The sequence below is a fragment of the Sminthopsis crassicaudata genome, chromosome 3, assembly GCF_048593235.1.
Source record: "Sminthopsis crassicaudata isolate SCR6 chromosome 3, ASM4859323v1, whole genome shotgun sequence".
Classification (NCBI taxonomy): Eukaryota; Metazoa; Chordata; class Mammalia; order Dasyuromorphia; family Dasyuridae; genus Sminthopsis; species Sminthopsis crassicaudata.
In genome coordinates, this window is record NC_133619.1 from 239620784 (window position 1) to 239641837 (window position 21054).

The following is a 21054-nucleotide window of genomic DNA, read 5'->3' on the forward strand; positions in this document are numbered from 1 at the left end:
CTATCATCCCTTTCTCCTTCATCTCTTAATTTACTATCTATATGAGGTAGAGTATCCACACAGTGATTCTAAGAACAGCTCACTTATAAGAATGCCATTGATGCCATTATTAGTGCTAGATATTTTTGCTGAAATATATGTATCAAAGAGGCAAAGCCAGTTGAAGACAATTTAATAAAATGAAACTGTGCTCAGTTAGGCATGTTATTATACATTTGTGGTCCTTGCTACTGGGAAGGTTGATGGATTATTTGAATTAAGTCTAGAACCAAAATAGTGAGCATCCCACAGGAGAGGGTCACAATGTTGCCTTAAGGAAAGAAAAATGGTTTCAGTTTAGAAAAACAGGAGGTCAAACCTTCTATACAAAAATCATTATTGGAATTGGTTTCATGAGTGGCATCCAATTTGAGCCTGAATGAGATAGATAAGAGAAACACCCCTCTCCCTCCCCACTGACTAAATAAAATAAAAGAAACTGCCCAGATCTTTGCTAATGTCCCTGGGGACACTCAACTAAAGTTACTTAATTATAATCTTGTGCTCACCTTCTTGTTCCTCTGTCAGACAATATACTGAGGTCAGTAATATTGATATCCAAATAAAGGCCATTAGATCAGCCATGAAGTAGGCCATTAGGAGCAGAACTTGTGAACTGGAAGAAAAGAAACAGTTTTCAGCATATTCTGAGATTTTAGAAAATCTGCTCCTTTATGCTTCTAACCATGAGAAATACTGGTAACATTCTCCAGAGGGGCAATTTAAGGTAACTTTGAATTAGACCCTACAAAAAAGTTAAGGATCACATGCCTCAAACCCAGTGTTGGTCTTCATAGGGGAAAATGACTCCATTTATTTTGTGGTGAAGTAGTCTTTTCTTCATGGAGCTAGGTAGCACAATGGATAGAATGCTGGACCTGAAGTCAGGAAAACTCATCTTCAAAAGTCATCAAATCTGCCCTCAGATACTTACTAGCTGTATGATTTTGGGAAAATCACTTAACCTTTTTTTACTACAGTTTCCTCATGAGCTAGAAAAGGAAATAATAAAGCACTCCAGTATTTCAGCCAAGAAAACACTACAACAGTCATGAATAGTCAGACACAACTGAAATAACTAAATAACAGAGGTGTTCTTTTTATTCATTTTGAATAGCTTGAAAGTGCCAGTCTCACTAACCAGGTATGATGATGGAGGAAAACACTGAACACTTGGCTGGTCCATGATCCAACTCTGACAAATAGGATAAAGAATCTGAATTTTCCTGATTTCAGGCTTGGTATTCTATCCATCACACCATCTAGCTCTGTCCCCATCTCAGGACAGTCTTGTATATTGTAGGTACTTAATAAATGTTTCTTGATTGATTTATAGTGCAGGTAGAGGACCAAATCCAATCCAACATCTATTTTATACATCCAGGATGCTAAAAAAATATTATATTTTAATATTGTTTTTAAAATATTAAAAGAAAGTATTTAGTAAATACTAAAGTTATATTTAGTAAGTACTTGTTATGTCCCAGGCCTTTGTGCCAAGCAGAATTTAATTTCTTAGTCATTGGAAAGCATTCTGCAGAAAAAACTAAAAGCATTAAATAGATGCTAACTATTTGGAGGGGAAATATGTTAGAAGACTACAAAGACAAAAAAAAACAGGCTAGAAAATAAAGCCACAAGTGACCAAAAAAAAAAGGTTTCATTTGATATTACTCATTATATTTTATTTAATAAGCCAGTATTCTTCACCTACTGATTTAACAAAAAAATTAGTCAGTTAGTCCATGAGTAATAATTTGCTGACCCCTGGTGTAATGGAAAAAGCACAAGTGTTTAGTTAGAAGATCTTGTGTTTCCCTCTCCTATCTTACCATTTACTAGATTCATGACTTTAGATAAAAGTCACTTTCTCTGAATCTTAGTTTCCTTGTTCCTAAAGTATAGTTATTAACTAATAAGATCATAATAAGGAAATATCTCATAAACTTTGGGGTATATATAAATGCAAGATTAGCATTATAATAAAACTTTCTATGGTAGTACAATACAATGCATGTAATCTTCAAGACTTTCTTATGGTGCAGGCATTTTGATTTGAGCATGACCCAGTGCTTCCTTGATTTTTCTGTTTTCTTCTCTATGTTCTCTATCTACTCTTCCCTAGCTTATTTAACCTTCTGTAGTTCATATCCCATTATGCCGATAAAACTGACATGATTAATCAAGGTCACTCTGTGAAAAGTTTTTAAGAAGAGATTTTGGTGCAATTGTCTTTGTAATTTTAATTGTACCTGCCAATTAGACTTTTTTAAATAGTTGCCCTGTAAACATCTCAAACTCAATCTACCCCAAACAGAACTTATTATTTATTTTATCTTCAAATCTTCCTTTTAATTTTTTTCTCTTTTCTAAGAGTACAACCATCCTCCCAATCCTGCAGGCTCTCAATCTGTTAACCTTTTTCAGCCTTAGCTTCTCACTCTTCCTCATCCTATATATCCAATTAGTTACCAAGTCATGTCAATTCTCCTTCTGCAATATCTATTGGAGATATCTTCTTTTTCCCACTCACAGATTTAGTACAAATCCTTATTATGGAACAATGTAGTAGTTTCCTAATTGGTCTCCTGTTTCCAGTTTCTCCCCATTCCTCTTCATCTTCCACACAGTTTTCAAAATGATTTTCCTAAAATATGAATCTGACCATGTCACTGACTTATTAAATAAAATATAATAGCCCCCTATTGTGACTAATATCAAATAAAACATTTTTTTGTCACTTGTGGCTCTATTTTCTAGTTTTTTATCTTTGTAGTCTTCTAACGTGTTTCCCCACCAAATACTTAGCATCTATTTAATGCTTTTAGGTTTTTCTGAAGAATGCTTTCCATTGGCTAAGAAATTAAATTCTGCTTGGCACAGAGGCCCGGGACATAGCAAGTACTTACTAAATTGACTAAATGAGAGTGGAAAGAGGTACTTTTGGTGTTGATGTTAGAAAAAACTTTATAAATGATTAGAATTTATCAAAAGTGAATTAGGCTGCTTTGGAAAGGAGGGAGCTCCTTTTTACTGTAAGGCTTTAACCAAAGATTAGATGGATCATTCTTTATCTATATTGTAGAGAGAATTCTTTTTCAGATGTAGATTGAACTAGATGGACTTCTAAGTCTAAAATTCTATAGAATGTCTTTTAGCAAAAGAGTATCCTCAGAAAGCTCTGATGATATTTAGGTACTATCTAGAAACATATTTATGCTATTTGTCAGAATTATACCAGGTATAGCACATACTTTAATAAGCCAGTGCAGTAGTATATATTTTCCTAGATACATAATACAATTTATAATGACAATTCCTAAGAATTGATAATAGGAAGTAAACAGGATGAATTGTATTTCATAGATTGCATGGAACTTTTTTTGATCTTAAGATGCACCCTGAAGGAGAAATATATCTTCCTGATACCAATATTATCCTACTCCCTTCATACCACTCTATTCCAAGTGATGTGGTATTTTTACATTATGAAATACTGTAGCCTCCAAAAAGATCACAATCACAGGAAGCTCAAAGAGTAATTGGGGGAAATATATATATATATATATATATATATATAAAACAATATTATAAATGACAGTATGTGGTAATATAATATAAACAATATCAATGATGTCCAAAAAACAATATAAAAGGCAGAAACCAGGAAATGTATGATTGGTAAAGGAAGTTGTCCAGGTGTGGGGAGGAATAACAGACAGATGAATTCTGTAGTAGTGCCCAAATATTTTCTCAAGTTTGAGGAGAAGTCTTCTAGTATCTTGATTGACTGTTATATAGATGATGTATGGGAGGATGTGGACAAGTCATAGAGGATGAGAAGTGTGGGTAAAAATTTAACTGCTCCAGTTAAACTGCTCCATTTAGAGATAGAAGAGACCTCAAAAATCATTTGGTCCAATGTCCTCATTTTATAGCTAAGGAACACTAGGGTTAGAGTCTGACAGGTAATAAGTGAAAGGTCTGAGATTCAAATCCAGGTCCTTTGGCTCAAATTTTCAGCGTTCTTTTCATTGAAATGGTAAGATTTGAAGTGGTACATGGGAGAAATTTTGGTAATTTATACTACAGGGAAAAGACTGTTAACTTGCATCATCAGTGTACTGGATACACACTGAACGTTTCTTGTCAAGATCCCATTGTAAAGATTGGGTCCTCTTGAGAAATAATACAAGTCAACTGAAAATAGAAGTATAAGGTTGAAATTATCTGTTCAAGTCTATTAGAATTGCAGGTCTGACTATGAGTATCACATGATTACTTTAGGTAACTGTCAGGGAAATCTGCTTTTTGAATATGTGTTATAATAATATCTATTCATGTCCTATTCAAATGGATTATTGTGATCTAGAGGTGATCCTGGGATCCCAAAAGCTATACTGGGAGGATAGAAGCTTTAGTATACTTTGATGGGCTGCCTTTGCATGTGAAGGGACTAAAATGAGATTGAACTTGTAGCAGAGCCAATGTACTTTGTCCTTTGTTCTCAAAGAGGACCATGACATCAGGGAGGTGATACCATGACATATAGATGGATTAGATTTAAATTGTGGGAGAGCTATGCAAAGTCACCAGCCTTACTTTCTCCTCCAGAGCACTTATGTGTCCAGTAGCATGATATAGAAAAAGATGACTGGAGATAGCCCTGGATATACAGTAGGATGTTTTGGCCTTTTTAAACTAAGGTCTTTAACAAGTCTCAATTTAATTGAGACAACCACTCATTCAGTTAAGAAAGAAAGGAAGCAAAAATAACCTTTTTTTTCTACTAGTTAAAAACAACAACAAAATCTATACCCTGGGGGAAGACTCCCAGGATTTTTGGCCTCAAATTTACATTCAATCTGAAGCAATCAGGACCCCAAAAAAGACCAAGAGGGGCTTGGCCCAGGACCTTTTGTTGGCCAATCAATGAGAGCCAGAATGATTTGTGTTTAAAGCATGATCCTTCCTTTAGAAATAATTCTAGCCCATGAACCCCAAGATATGTTGTGAGGTTTCAGAGCTCAAAAGTTAGATTTTGTTGGGCAGAGCACCCATAGGAAGAGAAAGAAAGAAAGGAAAGAAGGAAGGAGGGAAGGAAGGAAGAAAAGAAAGAAAAGAGAAAGAAAGGAAAGAAGAAAAAAATTAAGTTCTGACAGACAGATGTCTTCATCAAAGTCTGAAAAATGCTTTTCTTGCTCTATCCTTACACAAAGATTTTTGCCAAGCTATAAAAACTTTGATAAGAGATTTATTGACATTGATTGAACGTCTGTCATTTATAGGATTGGCCTTGATTAACTTGTAGAAGCTCATCATGATTAACTTGTCTTCAGGGTGGTGACTTTTGGAGAGGGGCATCTTAGCTATGGTCTACTTGGTTGGGAGTGGAAGATCCAAATCTCTGGATATCTTTTCCCTAATATACCTTCTTCCCCAATCACATTCCCTTTCAGCTGCCTTTTGTGGTTGCTTGTGGAAGGCTGATTTGTTGACTTTGGAAGTACCTACACAATTGAAATTATATCTTCTTTAAAGTGGAAGTTATAATAACTGCATGAACACAAGCTTTAATGAGTGTAACAACAACCACCACCAACAACAATGAGTTCTCTGTCTTAGTCAGAACTGCCAGGGTCATAGAGAATAAATGTAATACATGTGTGTAAAGTCTCAAAATGGTAACCTGTGTCCCACACTTCTTGTTCCATAGAAAATTTGAGCCATTTATTTGGCATGAAAAAATCCTTTTTAAGTAGACTCAATTTTTATTATCTTCTGTATATTAGAATTTAAATGAATATCCCTCTGCTTTGCTTTTCACAAAATTATTGCATATTTGGAGTTGGAAGGGACCCAGGAATCATCCAGTGGTCCTCAAACTTTTTAAATAGGGGGCCAGTTTACTATCCCTCAGACTGTTGGAGGGCCAGACTATAGTAAAAACAAAACTCACACTCTGTCTCCGTCCCTCAGCCCATTTGCCATAACCTGGAGGGCTGCATAAATGTCCTCAGTGGGCTGCATCTGGCCTGCGGGCCATAGTTTGAGAACCCCTGGTCTAAACCAATCCTATATCTGAATGTGAATCTTTATTGCGATGGTCCCTAAAATAGTCATTTAAATTTCATTTGAAGAATACCAGTGAAAAATCTGTAAACTGAATTCTGATCTTCTGTAGCAAAGTATTGCACATTATATTCACAGGTAGCTTTCTCATCATTGAGTCTAAATTTGTCTCTGAAACTTCTACCCATTGCTTCTAGCTTTTTGCTTGTTTCTTGTGTTTGTTATGATACTTATAGTCTTTTAGTTCAATAAAATCTAATATTTATTGCACAAATTATTATTTAACCATTTTTCACACATACCTACATACACACATACAATTTTAAAAATAATTTTTACTTAGTCTCTGCCTCCTCTTCCCTTCTAAGCTATTTTTATGATTCTTTTTTTCTAAATTCCCACATCTTCATTAACCACCTTTTTTTTCCCCTCTTCTTTTTTCACTTTTTGTTTCTCTAAGTTTTCTTTCCCCTTTCTATGATTTTCTGTTCCCCACTGTCAGTTCTCTTTACTGTTCTCCATTTACAACAACTTCCCAATGACATTTCATTTGAGGAAACCTTGTCAAAAGCAGTGAGTTTACTGAGGATGACTGAGGATGTTTCAGGATCTATTAGGTGACCACAGAAATATTACCACTCTGAGTATAGTGGTTTTGTCTGACATGAATTGGTCAATGTAAATATGCCACTGTGGAGTAAAGTTACCATAAATTCTCTCAAGATGGAGATCTCAGATTGTCAGAATAGCTTGTTCTGTATTCATAGGTTCAATCCTCGTTTAGACCACTTGTCTTTATAGTTAACCAATTTCCAAATGTTTATTATTGGTTTCAAGAGAGACAGATAAGAGTATGAATCTATTAACTCTATTCCATCATCATAATTAGAAACACAAATCAAAGGGCATAGTGATTACATTTCAATTTCAATCAGAAATATCTTTAAATATAGAAGAAAGCTTCCGTCTGTACAGCAAACCATTTCAGAAAAAGATTCTCTTTCTTAGAGTTTCAGAGTAGTTATTTCCTATTGATACTCACTTAAATCCAGATTTAATTTTTCATTTCATGTTTTTCCTCCTTTCCATGGTCTATTTGCATCAAGTCACTGATTTCTGCATCCTCAGCCCCTCACAACACCAAGTTTATAGTCAGTTTTTTTCAAAGAATTGTTCATATAGCTTTAAGAGCATACTAGAGTTGGAAGAGATCTTAGAAGCAATTTAATACAACCTTTCATTTTTCAGACGAAGAAACTCATTATATCCATATCAGCTGCAACATGTTCATATAGTATGAAATCAGATTGTATAGGAAGTTTCTTACCACTAGCACTGTCTTTCCTTTTGCTTCAGGTTTCTTCCCTCCTGGCTGTTTCTGTGTAGAAGCTTTCTTTTTAAGTGTTTTAATCCCTCAGTGACTCACTGTTCTTCTTTCTTGTCTCCCCACCCCTAAAAGATTACTTAGCTTCCTCATCTGAATTTAAGAAACCTACATGATTTCTCCTACTCATTAGTTATAATGACAGCCCCAAAAGAAGCAGGTTATTTCTTTTTATTCAGCGAATTTGAATAATTCCTTGTGTTCCTGATCCTTCCAAACACACACACACACATTCATAGAGACAGAATTTATTTTCATAATTTTAACAAAGGAGAAACATGTCACAAGTCAAGTGAAATAACAGTCATGAAAGTAAACTCTTTGCCCATGTAAGGACTTTGGCAGACCATGATACATCTGCTGCAAAGGTAAATGGAAGGATACAGTAGAATAAGCCATCCATTAACTTTTTTTTTTTTTTTTTGTGGTGAGCTATCCTTCAAATTTTATAAAATAAAATAAGTAATTAAAAATTAATTATCTCATTTCTCTTCACAGGACTACTGCAAGACATTATATACTCATTTTTCAGGTGAGGCAAACAAAGCAAAAAGAATTAGGTGACTTTTCCAGAGTCATTCTAGTAAAAATCTGAGGTCATTCTCAAACTGAAGTCCTCCTAACTCCAAGCCCAGCACTATCTGTAAACATCTAATTTACTTATTTTCAGTGCCCAGCTGTGTGAATCTGAATGTTCAGATTATAAATGTTATAAGGAGAATTGGTGCCAAATACTAATATTGCCAGGTTCCACTTTGTGAAAACAATAAACCTGAGACATCAGAGGTCTTTGAAGAGTATATATAGCCTTCCTATCAAGAAAGGACCTCTGTCATAAGGGTTATATATTGAGGGCTTGTTTTATATTTGTTGGAATTGTGTGTGTGTGTGTGTGTGTGTGTGTGTGTGTGTGTGTATTTGCTTTTTATTTTATTTTTTGAATGTAGACATTCTTCACTAGAAGTAGCCAAATAAGGATAGCACTCTTGCAAACACCAGGGCTGGTGGGGACTTAGAGCCTAAAGAACTATACAGTTGTGCATTATTGAGTGTGAATGTGAATATGCATGAAGGTGGTGAACATGAGTGCTGGCTCAAAAGGGGACAATTTGCTGCTTATTTGGGGATTGTATATGAAGTTTTGGGGAAGACATTCAGGATAAATAGCTGTTGCTTTATGTGAGCTCCCTGAAAGTATGCTGTCTGATCACCTGACTCATCAGCTGTCAAGAATTTGGACTGACAGAAATTAACACTTACTATGTACTAAGACTTCTGATAATGGCAGAATATTATAGAATTATTGTCTCCTTACTTATGAGTATCCTAGATTAGTTTAACCAATTTTTTGGCCTGCCACATCATACTGTAGACTCATTTTAAGCTAACTGTTCATTAAAATCCCCAGCTTTTTCTCAGATTAACTGATAACTATTATTGCTTCCCCCATCCTTTTTTTTTTTTTTAATGAAAATTTTTTTTATGGGTAAAACTTTATCCTTACTATATTTCATCTTACTAGATTTGCAAAGTGTACTAGCCCATGAAGAAATTTTATTATACTGATTATGTTATCTAATGTTAGCTATATTTTCTAGCTTTGGCTGGTTTGCACAACTGATAAGCAGTTTTGCTCAAGTCCCTGATAAAAATGTTAACCAAGAGTAACATCTAATAGCCAACCATCAGTGACTGCCTTTTGGATCTGATTATTAAACTACTTATAAATTTACCTAACCCACATCTGTCCCATCTTTTCACAAGAATAGCGTGAGATATTTGTAAAAATATGTTTCTAAAATCTAAGAAATCTATAACTAGGCAAATGAGCCTCAGTGAAGCAACAAGGCACTCTGAGAGAGAGCTGGAAAGTAGCATGTACCAGGCAAATCAAACACCACCATGACATGGACCATCATCTCTTCTCAGAGCTCAGTGGAGACAACCCAGGACCCTGAACTCAAGAAAGCAATGCTTTCATGCCAGCACCAGCAACTATCATCCTGGAAAGCAGTCCCTGTGAAGACACAGCCTGGCAATTGCTCTTACAGATGCACCAATCACAACTAAGATTGTTGTTCTAGTCACTAAAGTTTTTGGCATTGTCAAATCATAAACACTGTCATCTGCAATGTCATGTACTGTAAGGAACATAGGACTTTACCATCTGACTTGTAGCTAAAATTTTCTGAGTCATTTTTTATTGAAATGCATATTTTTTGAGAGCTGAGACTGTCTTACTTTTCTACTTGTACTCAGGACTTTTGCTTTTCACAAAGTAAAAGCTTAATAAATTCTTTTCCCCATTCATTAAATAATTTACAATATTCCTCTGATATAGTTTAATAACCCAACAGAAAAAGAAGCTAGCACTCTCTCCCTCTCCCTCTCCTTCTTCTTCTCCCTCTCTCCTCTTCTTCCTCTCCTCCCTTTCCTATCTCTCTCCCTTCTCCCTCTCTATGTCTCTGCCTCTCTCTCTTTCTATGTTTCTGTCTCTTTTCTCCACTATTTACCTTTTTTCCTTTCCTCTCTCCTCCCCTTCCCTTTCTCCTCCTCTCCTCTTCTCTGTTCTCTCTTCTCCTCCCCTCCTCTCTGCTCACTCTCCACTTCTTTCCTCCCCCCACAATCATCATTCTATGCATCTTAAGCAGTGATCCTGTTTTGATCCCCTTTCCCCAACTCCCTGTCCCAGATAGTTTCAAAACAAAATAGAATAACAAACCTTTTACTCTTTGTACAAATATCCCATCAGACTCTGTTTCACTCAAAGAGTTTTTAGAAAGCACTTTTTTCTCTCAATAGTGTTTTATTTTTCCAAATACATGTAAATATAGTTTTCAACATTCATTTTTTGTAAAGCTTTGTGTTCCACATTTTTTACCTTTTTGTCATTTATTATTATCCCTTTCTTATTTTTATTGAGTTAAATTCCTGCATTCTTTCCTCTAACCTGACTTGAGTATGTATTAAAACCCTGTTAAGAAAAGGTTAAGTGAATTCTAGGAAGTACAATAGTGTGAGGACCTCCATTTCCCCTGGGTCTCCTTCCCCTGTGATGTCATAGTGATGCGTGGGGTTTTCTTGGGCTCTGTCCCAGTCAGGCTTTGTAAATTTCCTACTAAATTCTCTCATGCAGTTTGTTCTAATATGGAAGCAAGTGATGGTGGTAGCAATGACATATAGATTGGTCTCATGTTCCTTATCTGAATCCATATCAGCTGAACTTGAGCTTATTTCCTGTTCTATTTCTGGAGGAGAATGTGTCCGTCTCTGTGTCTCTGTGACGTGTGTGTTTGTGTGTATGTGTGTGTGTGTGTGTGTGTGTGTGTGTGTGTGTGTGTGTGTATGTGTGTGTAGGATAGAGATGTACAAGGCAACTTTGCAGTTAATCCAGTTCATTTCAGAAAGTTTATTTCCTCTATTTCTGTTACTTTTAAAGGTCTTACCACTAGGTTAAAAAAAAAAATCAACTTCACAAATAAAAAATCAGAAATGTGTGGCTATCTAGCAATTTATCTATCAAAGTTCCTTGGGGTTTAGTGAACTATAAATGCAATACAAGTCACTATTATGATCTCACTGTCAAGAAGAGTAGTTGATGTTCTAACTGATTGAATTTGTCTTCAAGTCTAGCAGATTTCCCTCCTCTGGCGTGATTTTCAGGAGCTAGATACTAGTTATAGTGTCCCTAACCTGTTAGGCCACATTTGGTGAGTTGTGTTTAGTTCTGGATGTTATATTTTAGTAAGGACACAAAAAAGTGTTTTGAAACCTTTTGGAATGGCCATGAAATCTACACAGGTGCCATCATCAGAGATAGCCCTAACCCCACTTTTGTTCCCCACTCTCTCTCTCTTTCTTCCCCAGGCTTTTCCAGAATGCAAAACAGCTTCAACCAGGTATTACTATTTTCTTATTTCTGCCCCTCTCCTGACCTGGTCTGTTGAGAACTGGGACAGGAAGAACACCTTTCCATCTTGTCTGGTCTGTTTGACTGCTCATGATGGTTTGAATGAAATGGAAGTCTAGAATTCCATTTCTTCTAATGAGATGGAGGATTCCCTAAGATCCCTCCTATTATTCTCCAGGCCTAATCATCTTTCTTGTCTCTGTGTCCTTCCTTTCAGTCCTCCAGTTGTGTTATCTTAGTTATTTGGGTAATCTAAAGAATTTTATTTGCCCTGCAGTAGAACTTTGTTGTATGTGGTATCTTCCTTTAATTGGAGTTCTGGAAGCAGGGTTTATCTCATCTATTCTCTGCTATTGACCACTATCTCCTCTTTCATTCCTGTCTCTCATGAAGAAAATGCCTTTTTCTTGGCCAAGGAAAACTTCTATCCATATAGTAGGATCCCATTTCATTGTCTTTTCATTTAGCAGATTCCTCACCATCCCCATCAGCCTTACTTTCCAGTTAATTTTCTATTTCTCTGTTTCCTGGCTATTTACATATAGCCTACAAATATTTCCATTTCCCTAAAGCCTTACTTAATCCATTAACACTCCCCACCCCACCCCTTTTTTTTAATCTCATATCTTTTCTACCTTTCATAGTTAAACTCGAAAGCCTTCTGGCTGTCTAGGATTAGTGCTCGTACTTCCTTTATTCTCATTCTCTTAAACTCTGTACAATCTGGTTTACAAATTCTCCATTCAATTTTAACCGTTTTATTCTAAATTATAAGTAATCTCAATCGACACATCTATTGGTCTTTTCTCAATTCTCATCTTTCTTTACAACCTTTCTACACAATCAATTCCTGTCTCTTTGATATTATTTTCTCTCTTCACTTTGATGAGATTGTTCTTTCCTGGTTCTTCTCATGTCTATTGACAATTCTCTCCATACTCTCCTTCACTGCATTTCATCTAGGCCATTCTCACTGTAATGCTGGAGAAACTGAGCAAGATAGAGATTAGAGAGTATTTAATAATTTATTAAATAGAGAAATATACTGGGATCAAATTGGATCCATGGTTTGGTCCCAGGGCTGAATGAAACTATTGTCTCCAAGAATCCAGCCAACAATCAGAGTTCTCAATGACATATATACAGGTGGCTCAGATTCAGGTTGACAGGCAGGGGCGGAGTTGGGATACTGAGAGCAGGAACGGGATTCTGATAGGGAGTGAGCCTCTGGGGAGGGGATGATATAATCAGGGGGAGGTACCCTGGATAAGGGGACAGGCATCTTGATAAGATATCTGACATTCCAATAGCTTGGGATGGGGAGAGGCATTTTGATATTCTAAAACATAAGATCTTTTATCCTTATCAAGTATTCAGATAAAGAGGGAGGGGAGGTTTTGTAGAACTGAGAAGCTGGGAAACAAAAGCAGGACTGATCAGGATAATTAGGGAAACTGAGTCAGGACAATAAAAGAGAACTGTGGCATAATATCACTAAATGTAAGTGTCCTCCAAAATTCTTTTCATGAGCTGTCTTCTTTTTTCCTTCTATATATTATTTCAATTGGTGATCTCATTGACTCTGATTGATTTAATTATAATATCTTTGCCAGTGGTTTTAATATCTACTTATTCTGCCTTAACCTCTCTTCTTAAACTCTAGACTCCTGAATTAACTATTAGATATCTCAACTTGGATGTTCTGTAGCTATAAATCAAATCAAATTCATCAAATAAAACATCTTTGCAATTGAACTCATTACCTCTCCCCTCAAGCTTTCCCTTCTTGTATTCAACTCATTTGTTGATTAAATAATATGAAAAATAAAGATATCTGGAAAAGTAGATGTCGCAGAGAAAGAGATTCTTAGACCAAGAGAATAATTAGATTGACGAGATTGCTTTTTGAGGATTCTGGAGAAGACTTTTTTTGATCTTGGCTAGCTTTGCTCCACACAAAACTGATCATAAAAATAGTATGAGAATATGTCAAAACATAATCTCTTCTTTCTAGCCTTAAGAAGGAGCTGGTCTTTATAACTAAGTCTCAAGAGAAGGAAGTAAAGTGATGTAGTTGGAGATAAAGACTTTCTCTATTAATGCTATGATATCACAAGATAAGGGAGTGACACTACAATGTACCATGGCTTTAATAAAACTAAGGATTACAATAAAAACTGACAGATTGGAAACTGACAAACTGGAAAATGACAGAGTTACTCAACTTTTACATGTATAGAAAGATTTAAAGATGAGTATATATGTTTCCTTTTTTTTGTGCTGAAGATTTTATATATATATATGCATGTGTATTTGTGTGTGTGTATGTTTACATTCAGCAGTTGGTGGCATGTAAATATCAATCAAACCTTTAACTTCTTGGTTTATAGTCTCAGAAATTGTTCTAGGTCCATGGACCTCAAACATAAGAATTATAAAAAATATTCAGCAAAATGGAATTCACATTTCCCTCCAGTTGCATACATTTAAATCTTGTGTGTTTGATACAAAACAATTTTTTTTCCCCCTGAGGCTGGGGTTGTGACTTGCCCAGGGTCACACAGCTAGGAAGTGTTAAGTGCCTGAGATCACATTTGAACTCGGGTCCTCCTGACTTTAAGGCTGCTGCTCTACGCACTCTGGCACCCAGCTGCCCCTACAACCAACTTTTTAAGGAGAAAGGTATATTTTAAAGGTACGTTTTTATCAATGTCAATGATTTAGCTTATAAAACTTGTGAGAGAATTTGAAGAGTAATCTTGTTCAGTGATTGTGACTATCTTAATAGCGCAGGTCTGAGTGAATTGACTAATTTTCTTATAGAACTAATGAGAATCTTTTATAGTCACATTTGACTATATGATAAGTCATATGATAGACATTCTTTTTGTGGGGGTAGCCCCTTTAAGATTCCTTGTCTGATCTACCTTTGGGACAAGATATTCCTAAGTGAAAAGATCTGTATCTGATCCAGTTTGGGCTGTACCCAGCCCCCAATTGGTTTGGGTTTTCAGCCCCCTTTGATACAAGATCTGGTCAGAACTAGTTTGGGCTGTACCCAGGCCCCCCACCGGATCTGAGCTGGCTTGGATAAAGCCCACCAAAAATCTGGCCTTCAAGGAATTAACCTGAGCTCCGCCCATTGCTTCTTCAAGCAGATAAAAAGAGCAAAGCTAGAATCATCTAGGGTCAGAGATTTGAAAGATTCCGGCTAAGATGTTTGCATCAGAGATTCTCTTTCCCCTCTGCTTTTGGCCTGTATCTTCCTCTATCTAATGCCTTTTACTAACCAGACCTTAACCTTGCTTCCAAACCTGGCAATAAACATCTTTTTACCCATCTAGGTTTTCAGCCTGTCAATTCATTTACAGGGGACTCTCCAGGCCACTAGACCAGATTTAACTTTGTATCCTTGCGCCGAATCTTAAGGGGGTTGCAGGGAAGCTCCATGTGACTTCCTGTACCCCGAATCCTGCCACTAGACCTCAATTAATCCTATTGAGGTATATACCTCATGATTTGATTCATGTTACTTCATCATTTTGAGGTTCCCTATTACCTCATCAATTCTTTCTTTAAACATACATAGTAAGTAAGCTATAACAGCAGTGAAGGAATGGAGATTGAATTCTATCAAGTCCTGGATGTTCATTGCTAAATTCAAGATTGACATAATTTTTTAAAAAGGTAGCATTAAAGCTTTCAAATCTAAATTTCTCATTGAGCTGAACTTAATATATATTGATTTTAATCTCTAAATCACCTAGCCTGAAGAAAGGAGAACAGTAAAAACAAACAAAGAAACAAGAAACCACCAAAAGAAAAAACACCTGAATCATTTAAGATCTCTATTTTTTTTTTTTTTTTCTTCTCTTCATTTCTTCCATACACTTTTGGAGTCCTTGTGGTCAAGTAGTTCATTTCCTTCCCTTCACCTCCCTACCTAGAGTTCTACTTTGATTTATTTGTGGTGATACTGTCTTATTTTAGATTAATCTAAAAGGCGAATTTAACCCCATAATTGTTTTTCATTGTATTTAGGCTTTTTTTTTTTTTTTTAAGTTCTTTCTCTACCTTCAAGTTAATGATTTGGAACTTTTTGTTAAAGACAGATTCCACTTAGATAGGGAAATGCCTGGTTTATTCTGTTTATCATTACTGTGCTCCCCACACTATAGTTTTAGATTAGATGGCTAGTTCTTGGACCCCCTCACTTGCCTTGATCCTCAGGCATAGTCTTGTCTTAGGATAGGGAACTGCGTCTGCTCTAGATAGAGAGAAAAAGAGATAGATAAGTAATACATTTATTAAACATTGCATGTCAGTTTCTGTGCTAAGTTCTAATCATACAAATATAAGTCTAGCTTCTAGGAGTACTTTTTCTAATGGAGAGTTTAATACAGATTAAGGATGTTAGAAAACAAGGAAATATCCTAAGGCAATGTAGGGGAAGAGAAAGAGTGGAATTTGGAGAGTTGGTACAGAAACATGGCTAGGGTCCCTCTCCAAATGGTGATCCTGCGGAATCAGTCACCAGTAAAAAGAAGAAGAGCCCAATTTCATTTGCTTCTGTTTCCTTGGTGTCTGATATGGTGCTCACCTTGGTTTAGTTTCATCTCTTTCATCTCTTTCAACTTGACCACTAGGGTTCGGCTGTGTCCTCTGCTTTTCTAATTTTGGAGATTCCACTGGCTTCAGGCTTCCTGGAAGGATCTTAGGCCTGAGTTCCCCGGGCGTTGTCCCATCTATGTGGCTCCTTGGGCAGGGAATGATTTTACCCATTTTGACATTCACAGGATATAAGAGATAGCATTGTATATTCTTGGAGACCTTTCTCCTTCTCTCCCTTCTCTGCCCTTTCATGCACTACTTGGGGCAGACTCATCAGTCTGTTTTTGCAGAGACCTGTTAGGAACTGATTTTTTTCCCCTAATATGTCTTTTATAGTCTAGAGCATACCAAATAGTATTGCTTATTTGATTTCCTTTTACTAGAGATTGCACTAGTTTTAGACCTCCCAAGATTAGAGCCTTCTGACTTATGGTGAGTTTTTCCTGTAGTTGTGGGCTGAAGGGAGAAGCTTACTGGTATTTCCCTTTTGTTTTACTCGTCATTGCTTCACATGGTGCCTTTTTAAATATTTGCTGGGGAATCCTTAGGGAAGCTGGGCTTGGCCATATAACCTTTTGTGTTGCTATGTTTATCAGAACTCACTCTAAGCAGACTCTTTAGAGAGGATCCAGTTCTGTCTTCTCTAGAAGAGAAAAGTATGGTTGACAGGGCCTGAAATTTTCCTTTCTGGGCAGAACTAACTTTGGTGACTAAAACCATGGTTGCTCTACTCCTACACAATCCCCTGTCTTCTTGTTCTCTTTTTCTAGAGAACAGAGATAGAGAAAAAGTCTAAATTTGGTGTGTTGGGGCAAAATTAATGTAGAATTGTGAGAGACAGTAGGATGATTCCTTCACAGTTCATTCATCTAGGTTTTCAAATTAAATGCAGAATTTCATTTTGGAATTCTCTTTTCAAGATTCAGCTTAGGTGCCATGTCTTATAATTAGCCTTCTTTGCTCACTCCAACTTCTAGTGTAATCCTCCTCCTTAGCTTTCTTCTACTATAATTTTTCTGAATACATGTTGTATTCTTCCAATGTAATGTGAACTACTTGGGATCAAGGAATGTTTTGTTTTTATCTTTGTGTTGTTATTATCTAGTGCAGTCCCTTTTCCACAGAAACTAAGGGAAAAAATGAAAAAAATGTCCCCTAGCCTTCATATATTGTTGGTTTACTATCGAGTTCCTTTCATGGTAAGTGTTAATGAAAATCTGTTAAGTTGAAATACATTGGGATCACAATCTACTTCATGGTTATGATATCCATTATGACTGTTAAAAAGCAAATGGAGTGTAGTTTATACTTTTTAGTATTGATGACAAAAAAGGAGAAGCACAAGTATGGTTTGCTTTTCTAAACAGACATTGAAAATCATGTAAATTATTATCCTTGAAGAGATTAGTAATCACTTACATGAGCTTGCTCTGTTTATACAGGAAAGATTTGAGATGGAGATTGTCCATTGCCCGGATTTCAATATGTATTTAAATGGATACCTTATAGAGATTACATAATTCATAAACCTAGACATACTTACATGCATATATGCATATATGTATATGTGTGTGTGAATGTGTCTATTTTTTCTATCTATCTAAATAAATCTTAGATAGACAATACAGATGAACAGTAAGCTAGATCCAGAGTTGGAAAAAAGAGAAGAGGGCAAATTGCGTTGTCAGAATGCAAGCCTCCCCTCCCCCCCTTTTAAACCACAATCTTCCCATAATAACCATAAACTATTTTTCAATATAAAATTTTTACTAATGTTGCTATGTGGCAGTGTGACCTGGAACATTATTTCTTCTGAACAACTAAAGAACTATGAACTGTGTACTACAGAATGGGCGATGTAAAAGTGTATGGTAGGTGGGAGTGGCCTGTGATTTATGATGGATGAGGAACTCCCAACACCAGGACTAAAGTATGTCATCAAGGGATTCCATGACAAGAAGAGATGATCTGGTGGTGGGTGAGAGTAAGAGATGACTGATAGATTTTTAGGTTCTTACTAAGTGCTAATGAGATAATGAGATGTTAGGTTCTTGCTAGGTGCTGGGTCAGTACTTGCAGTTCTCTGGTTCCGGCCTTTACTGGGAGTTTTGCCCCTTTGGACTTCTGGGGAGGAGCTTGCATGCTTGGGAGAAACAAGTTCATTGGTTGAGGTATTTTTTCCCAGAAGCCCCTGAGTTGTTCTAAGCCCATTCTCTGGGAGGATAAAAGAAGCAACATTGAGCAAGTTAAGAAGAGTCTCTACTCTAGGTCAGAGTTGGCGGCAGTTGAGTGTAATGTGCTCTCCTGGCAGTTACACTTACTAGTCTGTCCTAGACCCACCAGAGTACCTTTGACCACTGTCCTTTGCAGTGTGAGCTCTACCCGGCTCGCCTCCTCTGAGGCCTTCTAAGGTCTCTGGCCACAATCTCTTGAATCTATAGCTTAATAACCGGTAGCGCACTCAAGAACAACCACGTGTAATCTTAAAAGCCTTTATTATACCTACTCACATAATGCCCTAACTGATGCCCTGACTTGTTGGTTCCCGAGTGAACACCTGGTCAGAAGACCCATGTGTTCACTACCAAAACCCTTACCTCTTTTGGCTATCCATCTTGGCTTGGCCACCCAGGCTGGGGAGCCAGGGTGAAGAGCACGAGGTTAAAGAGAGCAAATGCTGCCTGCAGTGGGCTTACATAGGGCCTGTGAGGTCACACACATAGCCAATCAGCGAGAGAGTCACCCATTACAAAGCTATCTCAATATGGCCAGGATCCCGCCCAAGGGCAGTCCTAATATCCACAGAAATTACTTCCGGGCCTCAATCTCCTGATGCGCTGTGGCGCCCATTTAAAGGCCCTTTACAGTTGAGACAGCAGATCTCCTCTCAGAGAGCTATTGGCAGTTTTGGGAGATAACAGAACATTACATATTGGCGCCCAACATGGGCTCAATGCAAGAACCTAACATCTCATTATCTGATTAGCACTTAGTAAGAACCTAACAGTAGATTATCATAATGTCTACATATAATTTCATGATGTCTAGACAAAGAAAGGAAGGTCTGTAACACTTCTGGAAAGACATCTGGAGAAACCAGTCAAATTGATGTGATAGTAGAATTAATTTGATTGTGTATTTTTGGAAGTCCATTATTTTAAAGGAATCCTGGGGTAAAAAGTCTTATAATGTGAAGAATCTTATAAAGTGAATAACTTATAAGGTGACTCCCTAATTTAGAATTTTTTTTAAAATTATATTTTCATGTATTTTATCTACTTAAAACATATCATTGTCATAAAGTACTTGTACACTAAGGTATACAAAACACTTTTAAAATTCTATCTCATTTTATCCTCATAATAACCTGGGAGGTAGATCCTATAGTTACCTCCATTTTATAGATGAAAAAATGGAAGTGAGCAGAGATTAAATGACTTTCTCAGAGTCACATAGAGTGTATGTGTCTGAGGTAGCATTTGAACTCAGATCTTCCTAATTTTAAGTCTAGAGCTTTGCCCAGGAAAGATGAACACAATTCCATCATAACAAATAAAACTGCAAATTTGTGATAAGAGCACAAAAAATCTTGAACTTAGAGGCAAGGACTATGTACTAGAAGCTTGGCTCTGTGACAGTTGGTATCATTTCACCTTTATGTGTCTTCCTTTGTAATATGAAAGTATTTGGATTGGATAATTGCCAAGTTATTTTCTATCTCTAAAATCCCATGAGTTTCTGAAATTACAGTTCTATATAGCAAACTTATTTGTTAAGTTCCTGTGCACTGTCCATGGTAACAATGTGTTTCCTTGGTTTTAACAAATCCTCTCTAAATATTCTTTGGCAACATAACTTTCTTTCCAGGTGGGAGAAAAATCACTGGAACCTGGGACCATAATTGTTAGCAAGTTATTATAAGTTAGATTATATTTCTCAATTAAATATCATTATTATATATTAAATTCTCTTTGGTGATGGGGTGAATAATTGTTATCATTTCAAATATTCACAATGTACCACTAACTTAATTGTACTAGGTAAGTTCTTTGATTGGTTTACCATACTCATTGTCTGTACTAAATATTTTATTTGTTTGTATTACTGATAATCTTTTTTTGTATAAGGTACAAAAGTCCTTATTATCCACTGACAAAGACTTTTATTTTGACATCAATGACTTCTTCTCAGCAAAATAAGGATTTCTTGCCTTGAGCTGCTGTACTAGTCATTTTGAGAATAATTGATTAATTTACATCCAGGAACTTTGGTTATGATGGGAGTTGAGGTCCCTTTAAGATTCCTTTCTGATTCTTCCCCCTCCTCCCCTCATGGCTGAAGAAGCTAGGATCTTTGATTCACAAATCCTGGTCAAAAAGCACCCTTTGGAATTCCAATGATATCCAGGCTTTCCCAGTCCCCCACTATCTGCTCAGGACAACCCCCACAAACAACTTCTTCCTTATCTAAAAACCCATTGAATTCTATTCAATGCTAACCCTGGCTGAAACCAGCCAGGAGCCTGGCACTCCACCCACCTTCAAGATCACCAAGAGGCCCCATTATAAAAAGGGGCAACTCTGGAGTCCACTCTTTGCAAGAGCCTTAAAACATGGTATCCAGCCATATAAAGGTTCCTGTCCACCCAGCGACCAACTCTGGCCCTGGCATCTTTCTACCTTTACCTTTACCTTTACTTCCAAACCCTTATAATAAACCTTTTTTTTTTTTTTTTTTTTTTTTTTTTTTTAAATCAATCTAGGTGTTTGGGCCTGTAAATTCCTTTACAGGGGCCTTTGCGCCATCACTAGACTATCCTTGTGCTGAACCAAAAGGGGTTGCCCCTTTCCTAATTCTCATCAGTTACACTCTTTAAAAAGGATTTTGGAAGAGGGTCAGACAGGGAAGAATTTTTCAAGCACACATTGATTTAGTTCCTTGGAAGGAAATCTGTTCAGTCATTTGACTTCCCTAGGCATCTATGTGTTTCAGGGAACCATATGATCTCAAGCATGGTACCAGATGGAAAAGTAATTGA

General features: G+C 36.6%; 1 protein-coding gene across 1 annotated transcript in view; it reads right to left on the reverse strand.

The window, feature by feature from the left end:
• LOC141561127 (granulocyte-macrophage colony-stimulating factor receptor subunit alpha-like) overlaps positions 1 to 21054 on the reverse strand; it is a 58994-nt gene that overhangs the window by 23880 nt on the left and 14060 nt on the right. Inside the window, exon 3 of the mRNA XM_074300257.1 lies at positions 549 to 655. Within this exon, the coding sequence (XP_074156358.1) occupies positions 549 to 636 (88 nt within the window). The 5' untranslated portion in view covers positions 637 to 655. The remainder of the gene's footprint in view (positions 1 to 548; positions 656 to 21054) is intronic.